At 39.1% G+C, this 18251-nt stretch overlaps 1 protein-coding gene across 1 annotated transcript; it reads right to left on the bottom strand.

Annotated features, from left to right (window-relative positions):
• Positions 1-183: 183 nt before the first annotated feature.
• Positions 184-13360, bottom strand: LOC108668342. Its single transcript, XM_018155530.2, has 8 exons — positions 13222-13360; positions 8591-8757; positions 4705-4812; positions 3914-4042; positions 2738-2951; positions 1672-1769; positions 688-874; positions 184-541 (listed from the first exon to the last, which is right to left on the bottom strand). Exons 1-8 carry the CDS (start codon positions 13358-13360, stop codon positions 366-368), a joined length of 1218 nt encoding a protein of 405 aa, XP_018011019.2. The 3' UTR covers positions 184-365.
• Between the last annotated feature and the right edge of the window lie 4891 nt (positions 13361-18251).

The raw sequence follows: 18251 nt of genomic DNA, 5'->3' as shown, positions 1-18251 counted from the left end.
ATCATACGTGGTGCAGGTGAAGAACATTTTAGGTGACTGGATACGATATGGGTTATGGATGAAAATTCTAAGCATTGAGAAAATCAATTTGAGTAAATGAACGAACACGCTCGTATTGATGAAAGAGAATATATTTATATGTAGGGTGTATATACAACTAATAATTATAATTTTAAGGATAACTAAATTTTTGAATTTGGCCATAAGGAAGTAAACTTTCAAAGAAATTCTTGGAAAAACTTAAAGGACATTTTCATAGCGATGCTAAAATTTATTTTTAAGTGAGTAGTATGGCAACCGCGATTTCCAAATTCAACAATAATAACACGAGATCATAGAAACTAAAACAACAGTGTTTCTGTTCGTTATAAGCAGCGCTCTTCAGTCGATGAATTGTTTCCAAGATCACGTATTATGATCAGTAAATTTCTGAGCGGCGGCTGCAGATCTGTAAGGATTCTCAGACGATCTTGGATTTGGTGGAAATCCAACTGCTCGACCAGATCCCTGGTTTGCACCTCCAGTTCAGCGGGTCGCAATTCTGACGGGAGAGCGGAAAATCCAATTATCGAACCCGGGATAGTTAAACTCAATATTTATATTTAATATAACGTTAAATGTTGAACAGAGTTTTATATAACATATGCGAACTAGCCATTACTAGTATACTTAAATGAAATAAAATACCTTCAGCGAATAATCTTTCCGCGATGGCGGCGAGAACGATGAATTGTCGGGGTGCGTAGTTACCGAAAGTGTCTAATGGAGGGGGCACTATTTGTAGCAAGCTATCGAGCCTTGATTCTAGCATGTCTCCACCCAGAGCGAGACTCAAAGCTCGACCTAGGCTGAGCGATCCTGAGAGGAGGCCTGTCTGAATGACGAGGTAAATATAATTTTAAATCTATTTTATAGTTATGTTGTTTACTTAAAAACGAATCTGAAACATGGATATGTAAAAATAGGGAAAGAGACAATATGCTAATTACTTGGAGCACACTCTTACACGTAACGTGCTTCGGTTATCATTAAAGCCGGTAGAGAGAGTGAATTTCTTTTCATACAGGGCGCAAATTATCGGAGAAAACATTATTTTTTTATCTGTGTGTCAATTGTATCCTTTGATGGATCTACACTATTCAGGCATAATTTAAAGTTGTTATTGCAATTGTTCAATTGCAGAGATACTAGAGCAAATATAAAATAGTTCATGTCTCCATGATGTTGAAGAAAGTTTTAGTTTGCGACGATTCTCAAAGTTGGAAACTCAATTTCCCATCATAACACAGTACCTATTGAAAGATTTTTAAACTTTAAAATTAGAGAAAATATCTCGTAGTTGCTATGGAAACATGTATCAAATTGCCCAGTTAAGTACTTATATTATTAGTCTGCTTATATCGCAAGTTCACAAGGAATTTAAAAGCAGAGAAAACGCCAAGAAAATTCACCATATCGATATTCACGATATCGATATTGATATGGTGAATTTTCTTGGCGTTTTCTTTGCTTTTAAATTCATTGCCCAGTTAGAATTAATTGTTATTCAATAGTCGCGTTATCGTTATAACATTGTAGCTATTAAAACAATTAATTATTCATGTATTCAGAGGTGGTATATTAAGAATTAGTTTGACTTTTTTTAAGTATCAATATTTTCATTTAATTTACCTCTGAATCCTTGAACTTGGCGAACACTTTTCCGAAAAGAAGTGATCGGTCGTGGCTGACTTGCAGATGCGTTTCCAAGTAACTCAACGGCGTCATACCTGTTAGTGAGTGGAAGTGATCAGTTGCGACAAGCTTCACTACCGACTCTGATTTGATATTTTATTTGTGCTTTGATATTTTCATTGACTGGGCTTTGATATTTTTTATTCATATTCTTTGTTTAGCGAGGCTAAACTCTTGGTTCTGCAGTTAATAAAATTTCAAAACTCTTGGTTCTGCAGTTAATAAAATTTCAAGTACTTCTAGAAGACTTGTGCATTCTAGAGCACTAATGTCCACCAGCCACGTTTGAACATGGCTGCCCTATATGCACATTACTGTTGATGCTGCATTCTGTAATTGGCTCTTCAATTGCAATTGAATTGGCATTCTCTTTTAACTTAGTGCGCATTAGTACCGTCATTAGTATTAATAATTCGAATAAAATAGCAGAAATTACACGAACTGCTTCAATTTTTAAACATGCTAAAATTTTATCACGGAATAAATAAAACTTCGCGGCCACGTACAGAAGCAACTTCAGAGAATATTTCCGGCATACAGACGACAATGCTTCGACAACTGCATGTGTCCAGGATAACGCCTTATCGCTGGCTTTTATTCATGCAAGATTTCTGCAAATATTATCTACATTTATCTGCAATGAAAAAGTATTTAAGATAAGCATAAAATTGAAGAATTTCTCTTGTTGTGTCCTATTTGTCGTGTATCCATGCTCCACAGAAAAACGCAAACCCCATAGTTTAGGAACCACTGCTTCAATCTATGACGATTTCCTTGATTTAATTAACTTTAACACAAACTCTTTTACCTTATTACCTTGACACAATTCAACTACTACTTTTTCAACCTTATCAACATAAACTTAAACTATTAATACCAGTGTAACAATCTCTGAAAGTACTTCATAGTAAAATAAATCCATACATTGACCTTCGAGCCTATGAAGCTATCAGTGTAACGATATCTGAAAGTACTTCATAGTAAAATAAATCCCTACATTCACCTTCGAGCCTATGAAGCTGCACAGGCAGCGTGCAGACGGCGTGTCTGTGCGATGCACAGCGCGGCAGCGACAGCCAGAATGCTAGGTCAGTTTTATCGGCAGCTTTGCCAGCCCCCGTCGCTTGAAGAGATGATGTTTCGATCTCAAATTCTTCTTTGAGTTTAGTGAGCTCATCTGCCATATCGGGGCTCACGTGCTCCGATGAGAGAAAGTCCTTAGAGGGATTTGTATGAAAGTTAATAACTAGATTTTGTTTATATAGTCTTGTATGTATAAAGTTTAGACTTAGAGGGATTAGTATGAAAGATAATAACTAAATTTTGTTCATATAGTCTTGTATGTATAAAATTTAGACTTAGAGGGATTAGTATGGAAGTTAATAAGTAAATTTTGTTTATATAGTCTTGTATGTATAAAGTTTAGACTTAGAGGGATTTGTATGAAAGTTAATAACTAAATTTTTTTTATATAATCTTGTATGTATAAAGTTTAGACTTAGAGGGATTAGTATGAAAGTTAATAACTAAATTTTGTTTATATAGTCTTGTATGTATAAAGTTTAGACTTAGAGGGATTGGTATGAAAGTTAATAACTAAATTTTGTTTATATAGTCTTGTATGTATAAAGTTTAGATTTAGAGGGATTAGTATGAAAGTTAATAACTAATTTTGTTAATAAAGTCTTGTATGTATAAAGTCCAGAGTATTTTTATTTAGTGCTTAATTTGAAAGTTATCGACGAGAACCTGCATCTCAAAAATTGTGCTGAGGCAATCACGATTAAAGATCTTTTCTCCCCATTCAACTGATTATTTCAGATTTATGTATTCGGCAGCACTGTCATCAAAAATCGGTTGTTCCCCCCCTCCTTGAGGTCCATCCCTCACATTGGGGTCCATCCCTCACCTTGAGGTCCATCCCTCACCTTGAGGTCCATCCCTCTCCTCGAGGTCCATCCCTTACTTTGGGGTCCATCCCTCACCATGGGGTCCATCCTTCACCTTGGGGTCTATCCCTCACCTTGGGGTCCATCCCTCTCCTTGAGGTCCATCCCTCACCTTAGGGTCTATCCCTCACCTTGGGGTCCATCCCTCACCTTGGGGTCCATCCCTCAAATTGGGGTCCATGCCTCACTCACCTTGGGATCCATCCCTCACCTTGGGGTCCATCCCTCACCTTGGGGTCAATCCAGAGGTCATCGGGACCCAGGGTCGCGTCGGGTCTGGCGTGTGCTGAGGAAGGCTTTGGTGAACCAGGGTCTGACTTTTTAGCTGAATTTGGTTTGCTGCGATCGCCTTGTGAGACCTGGACAAAATTTACATTAATGTAAACAAATGATTTTTGATGTTTCTATATTTAAAGGTAAATTTCGTTTGTAAAAGTTTGTATTTCGAAAACACTGATCACAATATGTGATGATAAAATAGAAAAAGAAGGCTAAGGCAGTGGCACAGTAGAATATGAAATATATTTGTTACTAACCGTAAAAATAGAATACCGAGCTGAAAAAAATCATTTATTTCATTCGGGACACATAGTTCAGTTATAACTGTTCACCGAAAAACTTAATGTTTTCATAATGTTGCATGAAGGCTAAGACATGAACTACAAAGGGGATAGAAAGATTTATATGCTCCCATGATGATGGGTACGAAATTTTTTCTGGCATTTTCCATCAACTTTTTCGCCACTGTTTTGGAAACCCTGTGTAAATCTACTTAAAAATTTCTTTAATCCATTTTATGTTTTTAGCTTTTTGCATAGTTGTTTCAGTTAATGCTTAATTTTTTTACATTTCAAGAGCTAAAAAGTTGAAAAATACGAAAATGAACGCTAAAAAAATAAAAAAAAAACGAAAATGAACGTTAAAAAAGTAAGAAAAAACGAAAATGAACGTCAAAAGATGTAGAAAAGTTAAAATTTCTCTAAAATATTCCAGAGTGTCAGCAGAAAGCAAATGACAGTACTGCAGTCTGCCTGGGATCGTCAAGCCGCCCGTCGACGGTCTTCTTGCGCGCTCGCCCAGCGCCGTTCTTGCGGGCACTGCTTCTGCCCGCACTAACGTCTTCTTGTGGCTGCGAAAAAACGGATCATGATTTAAATAAAAACGTTTGCCTAAACCTTATCCGTTTGCCTAAACCTATTTATTTATTTAAATAAAAACGTTCTGCTAAAAAACCTTAGCAGAAGACTTAGCTTTAATTCAATCACACAACCGTGAAATTATCATGCCGTCGCACATTGAAAACTCAACATGGTGTAACGGGGGCAGTCATCTACTGGAATAGAATGACTAACCGAGTTTTGCGTTTATTGGAATAATTTATTATGGTTTCAGGAGAATAGATAGGATTTTATAGAATAATAAGTTATTATGGAATTACCCCATTTTGCAGAATAAATAAGGTTTGCATAGTGCAATTGCATATTTGTCTCAAATGTGTGATGAATAATTGGAATGTATCATGTAAATCGTAAGCTCTATTAAACGGAACGAAAATCGGAACGAACTTCAAGCAAAGCTGGATAGACCTCATAATTCTGTTCAGGGCAGATGCATTTAAATAATATTGAAACTAGTATTCACGAATGAGGAGAAGCTAAAAATGAGTACTGAAAAATAAGCAATATTGTTCGAAAATTCTGATTTATTAGTAATGGATACCGCACCATTTTAACAAGAAACTGGAAAATGTTTCAAACATTCAAGGGTTGAAACAATGAATGAATGAACACTATGTTTTACTCAAAAAAATCGAAAGTAATGTATGAAAAGAAATGAGATTATTTGAAAATTTAACTCGTTACCCAATCTAGCATTGGCAGTATTTTTCTTACATGCATTCGTGAGAATTCTTGTATGAGTATTTACCGTGTCTGAATCGATTTTCGCTTTAATCGGCCGCTGTTTCTTTGCAATTTTTCTCCAAGTTTCGAGCGGATTTTCTAAGATTGGTGTCTCCACTGGTTTGTAAGGGCTGGTTTCAGGGAAAACTTTTTTTATAACTTTTGATATTTTGTTCACGAGACTCGGAGACGGTGATTTTGATCTCATGGGTGTTGCTTCATGCTGATCGTGTGACATTACTGAGGGAGAAGAACGGTTCGATTCTGGAGTACAAGATTCTTCGATCTTCAATGTTTGCTTTTCTATTTTTGAGTTTGTATTTTGATTCCGAGACGTGAGTTCGTACCAAAATGCTGTATTTCGATTCACAGATACAAGCAGATCCTGAGCACTGAATTTTTCTTGTATCTGTCTTTTTTTTATTTTCTTGTTGCGTTTACTTTTCAACTTGGAAATTTCTTTGGAGCTGGGCCGAGGGTTGAGAGGCATACATGAACTTTGCAGAGCTATAATTTCATTCAGCAAATCTGAATCAAAACAGTCATTTTTCTTGTTCTTCTTTAGACGGAATTTATAGTTCATAACGAAAGTATCATCTGGACTTTCTGGAGGAGAAATGTGATTTAGAAATGACCGAGCGATACTTTGTTCTGGAATTTGTCGGTTTCGTAGAATTTTCTTGCCAACGAGCGCACTCGATTGCCATTTGCTGAACACAGCGTTTCTCAAACGCTTCTCTGTTTCGGCAGCAATAAATTTTTCCACGGGATTTTTAGCATCTTGAACTTCTTGAAGGTTTTTGTGTTTTGATAAAGGTATTTCTCTCATTGTACCCTTTAAACGCTTGTTGTTCCAAAACTTTACTTTGGGGAGCTCAGCTTGGATCATTTTCCATCTGTCGGTCGGTGTTTTGATGTTGTCGAGTGTGATACCTGAATATGCTGAATGAGGTTCTTCGTTAAAAGTCTTGGTAGGGTGGTCGGGTTTATCGGTATCTTTGTCTTGAATCACTATTTTCCAGTCGTGCAGTGGCATAGGATTTTCTACAGAAGGAGGGAAAAATTTCTCACTCTTACATTTTTTTCTTATTGTTTTCCTTCTTTTTCTGACCCTTTTACTTTTTGCCAGTTTTAAATGTTTGCTATTTTTCTTCGAAGATATTTTGTACGAGGAACTCTCATAGTCATATCGGTCAGGTATGTATGGAAATCCTGAAACTTTTTTCTCAATTCTCATATTAACTTTAGAACGCAATTCGGCCAATGCCTTACGCCTCAAATTTATTTTACGATGTGATCGCATTTTTCGCTTATTAGCAGTGACTTTTGACCGCATCCGGAACAGCATACATCCAGGTTTTCTTACTATAACTTTTGATGCATTCACATTTGTGCACGAGTGTGTTTGATATCGAATTATCGCTCGTGCTTTCCTGATCCTATTGAATATTTTTTTTCGTTTAGCTGGCTCGGCGAATTTTTTAGTGCCATTCGAAGCGTAACGTGATGAGATGACCCGAAATTCACCATTTCCAGTAATTTGCTTTTTCTGACGTTTTCTCTCGCGCCGTTTACATTGATTCAGGCGGCGAATGATGTGACCGAGAAGGATTCTTCTGAATTTAGGCGAGGCTTTTTGCAGGATCAACTCGAGTTTGGTTAATGGTTTGATTCTCATGTAGAGAAGACAACACTTCCCAAGTACCTTCAACATTCTATCAATTCTATAACTGCTCTCCGATAACTGCCTGAAATTTGTGAGAAACGAAATTCAAGGCAACTAAAGACGAATAGAAAATATTTGAAAAATGAAAATATTTTAATGATTGACGCGGAACGATCTTTTCCTCTAATCACGGCCTGAAAATTGCCAATGGTTTGTGGTAAATTGCATTAAAATCTACGAATAATTGTAAATTGCATTAAATTCTACGAACAATTGGATACATTATTCTATGTATAATGAATTTATGGCCATTAGTAACTGCGATCAAGAATCAGATAGTCGATTCAACAATGTAATTTAAGCTATTTCATACATCGAATTTTGAAAAGTATTTGAGACATTATTTAATAAGTATTTGAGACATTTGTGTCAATAAATGATTTATGACAAAAATTTGTAAAGTTTCACTAAATAAATGATTAATTTATTGAAAATTCTTCGAGAATGAGTCACAGCGTGTTGCGTTTTACTCTCTATCTGGAAGCACATACAGCGCGTCTTTCCTTCACGAAGGCTCCTAGGCTACTGGCAATTTGACCGCACATTGCACAGTAACAGGATAAAATACTTTAAAACTATAGCAAAGAATGAGCTTCACGACCTGATATCAGGACGCAGTATTTCACATGTATAAGTACTATGGTTTAAATTGGGGCTAAAGGGTTTAAATAAATTGATATTATTAGATTGATTATTTCTATATTAATGTGAGATACTCATCTTGCACATGGATGGTTATTTTCATTTGAGTAACATCAGTCTCTGTTGGTAAGACGTCAACATCTTAATGAAAAGCTTCAACACGAGACCAATGGCTAAAAGCCTCAGTTTTGTGAGGACAAACAATGATGTTTGAGCAATTTATCACGGTATCGATCGACTTGAGTTTATTTCAGACTCAGGAAACTTTCTTCCAGGACCGAGTAATAAACTTCTTCAAGTGAAAAGTTTGGACTCAAGATTCTGTGCTAATATAGTAATTATTGTACTAGAAATTTCTCTTCCTGTGTCCGCCAAAATTTGTTCTCTGAAGGATTTGTTTGAGATGATCTTATTTATGTGAGATTTGCCTGTAACAATTTTTTGTGGATTTTTTCTTCAATCAACACGAATTTTGTAAGACTTCCCTTAGTTGTCCCCAATAAAGCTGATCGCAAGCAATTGAGTCTTCAGCTGCAACTTTTCGTTCTGCTATTCACAGACAGGAATATCTTACGAATTAATCTGACGTTTAAAATTTATATTTGATCAATATTAATATACGAAAAAAATAAACAAACCTCGAGTTTTGTGATCTTAGGGGTCGACTTTGACGTGACTTTCCTCTTCCTTTCGTGGGCTCTCGTGACGACATCGAGTTGGTGGGTGAGGCGGGAGCTGAACTCCGCTTCGAACCTGCCTGTCGACCGTCGAGACTGACCAGCCACTCTGCCTCCAATTGACTCATCTGTGAAACATTTTAAAATAATTAAAAATTATCGATCAAACAACATGTATCATGTCAGAACTAGGTAGACCCAGTCATAGTTCAATCATGGACCCAGTTCCGGCTTTTCAGCAATTGATTGGCAATCATGAAAATTTTGTCTTCACTTTGTCTTCAAAGTGTCGACTCCTTCACTTTGACCTACGTTCTTTCCTAGGAAAGCAGAGGTAGCTTGGGTTTCAAACGTTTTAGAAATAGAATTAATTCATATGCGACCAAGGAATTTCGGGAAATTTCGCCGAAATATTCATTTGTGCACTTGAAAGCGGACCGCACGGTTTTTCGCCTGAGCACGGGTGTCACCGTATTCCGTAATCCGTATTCCGTATCAGAAGTCAGTACGAGTCAATCCGCGTTCGAAGGAAGGTGAACGCTTGGCTTTTGAAACGGTTTAACTCTTGGACATGATTCGTATGGAATCCATCAGTGATGGTGTATGTAGAGATAAGAGAAAACTGTATAAACAAACATTTGAGCCAAGAGAGAATTCATTGCCAAGTTTGAAAAACGCACTCGTGTCTCGAATCTTGCAGTCTAGAAAGATAAGCCGAAATCAACTATTTCCACTCCTTTTGAAAAACTAAGATGTTAGAACAGCCTGTAATATTAAGTAAGTTAATGGTCAGATGCGAAGGCCCCAGATAGAGAGTAAGGTGTGGCTACTTAAAGATATAAGAGAAAAGTAAATAGCGAAGGTAAGTCTAATGAAGTGTTTATTTATGAAAATGATTAAAGTATAAGGGACCTTGTGAAATACTTTAACAGTGAGGATGCGTTCCCATTTAAAGCCAGCGGAGGTTGCTTTGAGAATTCCCGCATTGCTATGCTAGTTCAAAACGGGAGGTAGCTGGTAATTTCATCAACGTCAATTGATTTATTCATGTAGATGATACGAAATCTCTATAAATATTTTTTAGGCTTCGAGACGAATTCATATATTTCGCTTGGTTCCTTATGAGCTAAGAATTTATAGAGCTAAGATTTCGCTACAGGGCCAAGGTGTATCAGCTTTATCTGTTGCAGCTGAATTACCTACTGTCTACTAACATGTGTTGCCAAATAAGTAAAGTCACTTGACTCAAGTAAGTTGCTCTCTCGATTATTACGAAGAGCTATCACACTTCGGCTCTCAATTTTGAGAGAGTGTAGTCCCTGACTCCCTGTAAAGCTTTTACGCCTGGCGCCTGCTGCTGTGTAGGACCGGTAGGATCTCAAGTGTGTCGTCGGCATGTGCCTAGTTGAGCCTTTACGTTTTCTCATCAGCAAGCGCCCAGTTAGGCGCTATCGTCGTGATGCAGCAAGGGTCCAGTTAAGCACTAACGTCGTGATGTAGTCTACGCCCAGTTAGGCGCAAATGTCTTGATGCAGTAGACTCTAATGTCTTGATGCAGTAATTAAGCGCCAAGTTAGACTATATCGTCTTGATGCAGTAAAGGCCCAGTTAGGCTCTAACGTCTTGTTGATGCAGTAATGGCCCAGTTAGGTACGAACGTCTTGAAGCAGTAAGCGTCCAGTTAGACTCTAACGTCTTAATGCAGTGATTAAGCGCCCAGTAAGACTATAACGTCTTGAAGCAATAAGGGTCCGGTTAGGTTCCCACGTCTCGTCTCAGCAGAAGCCTAGTTCACGTTTTTGACGCCGCAACAGCCCAGTAAGCCCCACGTTTTGTCGCAGCAAGAGCCCAAGAAGCCTCACGTTTCGTCGCAGCAGGAGCCTAGTAAGCCCCACGTTTTGTCGCAGCAAGAGCCTAAGAAGCCTCACGTTTCGTCGCAGCAGGAGCCTAAGAAGCCTCACGTTTCGTCGCAGCAAAAGCCTAGTAAGCCTCTCGTTTTTGTCACCGCAACAGCCCAGTAAGCCTCGCGCTTTGTCGCAGCAAGAGCCTTGTAAATCTCCGTGTTATGCCGCAGCAAGAGCCTAGTAATGTAGTAAGGCCCACGTTTTATTGCAGTGTGTAGGTCCGGTAGGAGTAAGCCCGGCGTTTTGTCGCAGCAACAGCCTAGTAAAGCCCACGTTTTGTTGCAGTTTTTAGGACCGGTAGGAATATGCCCGGCATTTTGTCGCAGCAACAGCCTAGTAAGGCTCGCAATTTGTTGCAGTGTGTAGGACCGGTAGGAGTAAGCCCGGTGTTATGTCGCAGCAACAGCCTAGTAAGGCTCGCGTTTTTTTGCAGTGTGTAGGACCGGTAGGAGTAAGCCCGGCGTTTTGTCGCAGCAATAGCCTAGTAAGGCTCGCGTTTTATTGCAGTGTGTAGGACCGGTAGGAGTAAGCCCGGCGTTTTATCGCAGTAACAGCATAGTAAGGCCCACGTTTTGTTGGGAAGCGCAGCCGGGCACCACCATTTTTGTGCACCAATAAGCCCTGAATCGAACGCTTTGGATCTCTCCGGTAATCCACCTATCAGCCGTGAACCACTCGGCTTTGTCCTCCTCCGGTCTTGCATAAAACCTGCCGTGCACCACCAGGCGGCGGATGGCATATGACTTCCGGGCATCGTTAAATTACGTAATTTTGCCGTTTTTGCGTTCACCGCATCTGAGGTTAGGTTTTAGATAGCATAGTTCTGTTCCAAAATTTATCGTCCTTCGACGAGTGGCCGTTCGACCGAGGGCTTGTTCGACGCACGGCCTAGATATGATTGTCCAGATTGTCCTGTAAGGTAACAATATTTATACCTTTTGTCCCTGGATATTTCCTCATTAATATCTTCCTTGTTGAAAGATAATCTCCTTCACTTCGATATGTTCATAAACATTTCCTTGTGTTTGCCTTCCCTGTTTATTAAGTCACGCCCTTGGTGACGTCGGATAGCAAAGCTATAAAAGCTCTGTTTCAAGCGATTAACTTCAGTCTTGGGCGAGGACCGCTACGGTATACCCCATTGCTCCTGTCCATGACAATCAGGACAGTAACTCTAACTAGACTTATCCGTACTCCAACTGGACGCCGAAGACATCTGTGTTAAAGCTCCAATTAATTAACTGATTATCCTAAACTGTAAGCCGAACTATAATCCTACAAATATATATTATCGTTTACGCTGTTCCTCTATATCCTCGGATCCCGCTACAGAAGAACCACCCTCAGGTCATACTTAATTACCATTCATATAAGGGCTGCATAGAAAAGCAACCTGTTACAGTCAGTGAAGTGGGGGTCACTTTCGACCCCCACTTCACCTTCTCGCCCCACATCGCTGAAATATGCCAGAGAGCTCGCCCGCGCCTCAACATCCTCAAATCCCACGCCGGAACCAGCTGGGGACAGCAGAAGGAAACCCTCCTGGTGACTTTCAAGGCTCTTATAAAGTCTCTTATAAAGTCTCTCATCACTTACGCTGCCCCAGTGTGGTTCCCTAACGCCTCTCCTTCGGCAATCTCCAAGCTGCAAACCATTCAAAACTATGCCCTCCGCATAGCCACGGGATCTCTTCTAATGGCCTCCGCTTCCCACCTGCACAGCGAAGCTGAGGTCTTACCCGTGGCCGAAGACCTCTCTCTACTCTGCTCACAGTTCCTTGCCAGTGCCCTTCGTCCACACCATCCCAGCTACCCTATTGTCACCCAGACATCAGGGCCCCGTTCCATGAAGCACACGCTTCAGTCCCGCTTCTTTCCTTCTGTCTCTCACCTGCTGGAAGAGGGATCCCTCCCCCCGACACCTACTCCGCTGCCCTCAGCACTCTGCACAGCTCTGCTGTCTCATCCTACCTGTCCTCAGCAGCTCCCAACAAGGTGTTGCTGACCCCTGCCCCCACTGTCTCATCCAGTGAGCTATCCCTCCCCAGGGCGGCTAGAAGCGCCCTTTCCCAGCTCCGCTCTGGCTACTCATCGCGGCTCAACTCGTACCTTGCCCGCATCGGTGCAGCCAACAGCCCTCTCTTCCCTGAGTACTGCGCAATAGACCACACCACCCACCACCTCTTCAGCTGCCCTTCGCATCCCACTTCGCTGACCCCACTGGACCTCTGGTCTAACCCTGGACCGACTGCGGCTTTCCTCTCTTCGCTCCCATCCTTCGCCGACACCCTTGGAGCGGCTCCTCCGCTCCCCCCTCCTCCTCCGGAGCCGCCGCCTCTTCGTGGGCGCCGCCGAGCAGCGGTCCCGGGCAATTAACAACAAAAACATGATTGTCCAGAAGTGTTGAAGGCTACTTTCCGGAAGACAGGAATCATGATGGTCCATTACTTCCAGGGCAGTGGTGGTCTTCGGCAGGCGAAACGTTTTGTTGCAGTGTGTAGGACCGGTAGGAGTAAGCCCGGCGTTTTGTCGCAGCAACAGCCTAGTAAGGCCCGCGTTTTGTCGTAGCAGGAGCACAGTAAGCCTCCGTTTTTTCGCAGCAAAAGCATAATAACCCTCAGCACGTTTTGTCACGGCAAGCGCCCAGCAGGCCCCAAGTTTTATCGCAGCAGCGCCCAGTGAGCCTCACGTTTTATCGCAGCTTCCCACTCATGACGCCGGTCAAGGTGTCCTTCACTGGTCGCTCTCCGGAGCGGTAAGTCGTCGATGGACACGCTGTGCCGCTCGAGACGCTCCGGGGTGATGCACCTGAAGAACAGGTTGCTCATTACTTTCGTTTAGCTATTGCATATTTTATTCCCATTCGTAACCAAGTTATGTACTTTCTTGTACAAGTAAATAAATAATTTCGGGATAGTATGATTCAATCAGGAACCATTTACATATGCCCACTAATTGTTCTGGAATGAACTCCTATGAAGAACACACAAAGTAAGACAGGATATTAGTGCGCTGTAAGTAAATTTTTCTTGCTTTATTGAAGCTGCGTTATAAATTTATTAGTTGACTAAATGTCGACTTGGAAAAGTGCAAGCGTTACTTAGTCTCAGTCCAATAGAAAGAAGTTATTTATTAAGTAAGAGTGTAGCGTATGCAATTCGTTCCAAAGACTTTAACGGATATTTTTTAACGTTGGTTATTATTCATTATCATATTCTTAGTACTATTAACAATTTCCTAATTCATTAACGTTTTTCTTTCATACACCCACGTTTTTCTTTCATTCATCCACAAAATAGGTTTGGCATGACCCTTTGTCAGTCTTTCATTTGCTTATTTCAACTGCGATTTCGTTTAATTATTCTAATACTTTCTCCAATTAACCTCTTATACGAGCGTCACCTTCTGAAGGCCTGCAGCGGCGCAGGTCGTGACGGCAGCAGCGACGCTACAGGAGACTCTGGCCGAGAGTCCGCGCGTGCGAACAGATTCAGGAACTCCTCAGGGATGTTAACCTGGCGGCAGATTCTTGACAATGGGTACGACGTCGTACGTCGTTCTGTGGGTCTTACTGTAAACAATTGCTGAAATCGGAAGTCTTTACTGTTTTAGTGTGTCTTATACTGCAGCTTACTGTAGACTGTAAGACTTCATATAGTCTTAGTATAAATAGTTTATAGTCATTGTATAGATTAGTTCGTATAGTCTACAGTATAGAAGAGAAGGGCTCGAACATGTGACTTTGTAGCTAGTACAACTGTTAATAAGTATTTACTTCTTAAGGAGATCGAGGAACCTCTGCCACAAGAAAAATATTGTATAATTGATTATTTTTACTAGAGATAGTTACGTGCCGTAGATCATTTCATGCAAATGAGGGATGCTGTGAGGAAAATATTTGCGACAAACTGAACGCAGCAAGAGAATCGATTGAGTGGATGGCGAATGATTGGCTCCCGCATTATTTATTAATTGAAAATTAATGCTAGATTTTTTGACAATTTATAAAATATTAATTTCCTGTTGAAAATTACTGAGCGAAATGAATGGAAAATCTCTGGCTCATAGATTACAATAATTTAATGGGTAAATAGAAGAGAGAATTGAAATTTTTAGGAATCTAAAAATACAAGTTAAAAAATGACTGGAACGAACGTAGAATGAAGAGTATTGATGTCATTCGATTGCTTTGATCTCAAGTTCACTAAGAAGTCACAACCACAGGGATTATCACAAAAAATTCAGCATTTTCACAAAAACATCTTAACCGAAAGCGTTTTGGAGTTGGACTCAGGAACGTTTCCTATAAAAATTAAGCGAATTTTGTGGAATTTTCTTCGCTTTAAATTCTTATAATGAAGAGCACCTGGACGCCCTCGGCCAAGAAAGGCGCGTAGATGGCTGAGGGAAGTGAGGGCTGCCCCTCGCCTGCGTCGTCTGCAGCGCTGTTGCTGTCGTCGTTGTTGGCGCCTGCTGCTGCTGCGTGGCCCAGGCGACTGGCGTGAGCACGAACCTGCTCCAGCTGAACCATGGAGAATCAATCACTGAATCAGTTGTGGTTCATGTGCACCGTGAAAACAATGGTGAGCAAATAATATTGTATATGAAAGATTGATTTCACTAGCTGAAATGATAAACACTCATGATATTGACAAGGAAGAATTAGGCAGTGTATTTGCTGTGTGATTACAACAATTGTATGATATAGGACATGCGTCCAGAGATTTGACTGATAAATAATCTCTTGGCGATGTATCCATTGGGAAAGTCATTCGTTTTACGGATGTTAAATTCATAAACATTTATTTTTGACTTTATACATTTATTATACATTTATTTCATTTATTATACATTTATTTCTGTTCTCACCCATGCAGCCCTGGAGAGGGAGAGCATGGAGCGATGGGTGGGTGGTGCAGGAGGGTGGCGGCAAAGCAAAGAGCATGATGGGTGCAGGGGGGCGTAGGGTGAACAGAGACCTGCGAACGGCCGCGCGTGGTATGCCGGTCGCCCCACCAATGTTTGCAGGTCCATTTATTTTATTGTTTTATTATTATTATAAACTATTTTTTATTATTTTTATAAAGTAATAAATCTTATATTATATTATATCATTTTATATTATTTTATTGTGGCTTATATTCTCGGAAAAATTACTAAATTGTGCACTTCATAATTATTCTTAATGGCTGCTGGATTTATAGAGCATTATTTTTAATTACTGTAAGGGAAGACATGCAAGTTGGATATTATTGAATGAACAATTTTAAGGGCGAACGAAAAATGTTCACAAGATAATGATTTGCAAGAAAAAAGTATGGAAACGGCCTTGGCAAGCTTTCTGTGGAAGAAATTTAACGGCGTTGAAACGAAATATCGGACGATATTGGTTAACATTTACCATAAATTAAAAAAAAAACATTTTTATGATTTCTATGAGAATGAATAAATGAATCTATTATTTATAATCTATAATGAATAAAATCTATTATTTGTTATTTGCAATGAATTTTTTTGTGCAAACTACAGTAAACTTTATAAAAATCTAAGTTGTGAATAATCTTCTAGGATTCCATTCAAGCCAGAGCAGCGCTCTCATCAGACTGTATAAGCATTAAATCTGCGGTATTTGTTGTACAAAGTGCAATAAATACCACGAAAGTTTATATTTTTGATGAAAGTACAAACCTAAAATGAGGATTTATGCGAATCCTCCAGTCAAAGAATTCTTTGATGCAATCGCGCCAGACTCAAAATTGAAACGCGAAATTTAAATAAATTTAAATTTGGTCGCATTCGGAGCTCAAACTTTAAACGCCAATTATCCTTATATTGTTTGAGAGGTAACAGGAGAAAACCAAATTGTTTTTCATTCAACGCTTTTGTGTGATTATATTTACATAATTAATAAATTACTCAATTAAAATTAATGTATCTTTGTCATAGTTTCTTGTTGTGTCTATGTTTTGAAGCCTGACGGCGAAAATTTAAAAGTGCTGTTTGAACGACTTTCATGAAATTTACGTTATTACCTGAACCTGAAATTTTATTATTTTTTTAATAATTTTACCATGAGGGTAGATAGGGCTTCAAATTTAATTTTAATATGATACTTTAATTTGTTCCTAATAGTTTCTTCATAATTTCAAACTAATGTCAACTTAAGAGTTCTACGTTAAATCTGACATCGAACTGGCATTTCTTTAATTAGCATATCATTACTTACTCCAACATTTTATTACTTACTATATAACCCCCATGTGCGTCAGTATTACTTGAGGGATTCGTGATGACGGGATTTTAAAATGGCAGCTAGTATCGATTCCGGGCAACGCCTGGCTAATCTGCTAAGAAATTTACACAAGGAAATCGTTTTTCTATAGGTTAACATATAACAATTTTACGACGAATAGTTTTCATATAAGTAGTAAAAATTATCACAAGTCGTTTTAAGAGAATTTTTCAATAATAATTTCATTACATAAACTGTATGATACAAATTTTCTAAATCGTATATTTTTTCGCCTTGATGAATTTAGTGGCATTTATAGAGTTCCTTAGTCGAGCTTATTCGTTTTTAAATTAAGTTGAAGATACTGGGTGGCCTTGATGACGGCAAACTTGATCTCTAGACCAGCTCCGCTAACTTAAGTACATCTTTGTTGTGATTACCGCAGACAAAAACCCTTCTTTCTTCTTTACTCAGATCAATGTCGTTGAATGTGAAGCTTAACACGTTGACTACGATTGCTTCATCTTGTACTATTATTTCATTTTTCGTACTGTTTTTAAACAGGGTTGCCAGACGGTCATTTTTTCCGGACAAATTCCGTGATTTAGTTTTTCTCAATTGCGTTGGCCGGCTAAAATTTATGATAGGGGTACTTCCTAATTAAATTTTAAATACTGCAAAAAGAAAATGAATTGAATTTTTTTAGTGGAACGTACGAATAAACTAGTATATTTTGAGTTATCGGCCTTTTTTGACCTTTTTTGTTCTCGGATTTGGCCAATTTTAGGCAACCTGAATTATGTACCACTACCACCTGGAGAAATACATTTCGTGGTACGAATATGTACCACTTCGAAGTCAACGTGTTAATTTAGCTGCTACCAGCAGTTATGCATGAAATGTCGCGATGTTACGCAGATGTCCTTCTATAGACGCAAAGGAATCCACCTCGTTGTTCTAAATAAGATTATATAATCATTCGCTGGAATCTTGTTTCGTAATTCGTTAGCTAAAGCTTCTCTTCATCTAGCGATGTAACGTAACAACTATACTCGTAATCAATTTGATCTATCTAATTTTATGCATTTTATTTAGATTCAATGGGAAATTTAAACTCCCATGTGCTCAATGATACCACGAATAATAGCTTAAAATTAACTAATCATCACAAGTTTAATAACGGTAAACGCTTAGCAAGTAAGTGTCTAGGTAAGCAAACTATTGCACAACTTTCTTGCTCCCGATATTTTTCTAAATCTCGTAACCAAATCCTTGCTAGGACCTATTTCCCGCACACCATCTCACTGGAATTGGGTGCAAGTGTTTCTGTATGAAGATTGAACATGAAACAGCCGTGATCTTATAAAACTATTTTATTTAGGAATTTGTATTTTATTTAAACTGTTTATTTATTGTTTCAGTTGTATTTTATTTATTTAAACTGTTTATATCGCGGAGGTTGGGTCTGCGTCACGGCACGAGAAACG

Source organism: Hyalella azteca, unplaced genomic scaffold, assembly GCF_000764305.2.
Source record: "Hyalella azteca isolate HAZT.00-mixed unplaced genomic scaffold, Hazt_2.0.2 contig13297, whole genome shotgun sequence".
Classification (NCBI taxonomy): Eukaryota; Metazoa; Arthropoda; class Malacostraca; order Amphipoda; family Hyalellidae; genus Hyalella; species Hyalella azteca.
This window is presented reverse-complemented; position numbering and strand designations above follow the sequence as displayed.

What these genes read in the sequence shown, in the direction of transcription:
- LOC108668342 (XM_018155530.2), bottom strand. Translation starts at nt 13,360, where the DNA reads ATGAGCAACCTGTTCTTCAGGTGCATCACCCCGGAGCGTCTCGAGCGG. An exon ending in ACCTCTGGATTGACCCCAAG is followed by an intron (nt 2,952 to 3,913) that starts GTGAGGGATGGA and finishes AATCCCTCTAAG; the next exon opens with GACTTTCTCTCATCGGAGCA. An exon ending in GCAGCTTCATAGGCTCGAAG is followed by an intron (nt 1,770 to 2,737) that starts GTGAATGTAGGG and finishes ACTCACTAACAG; the next exon opens with GTATGACGCCGTTGAGTTAC.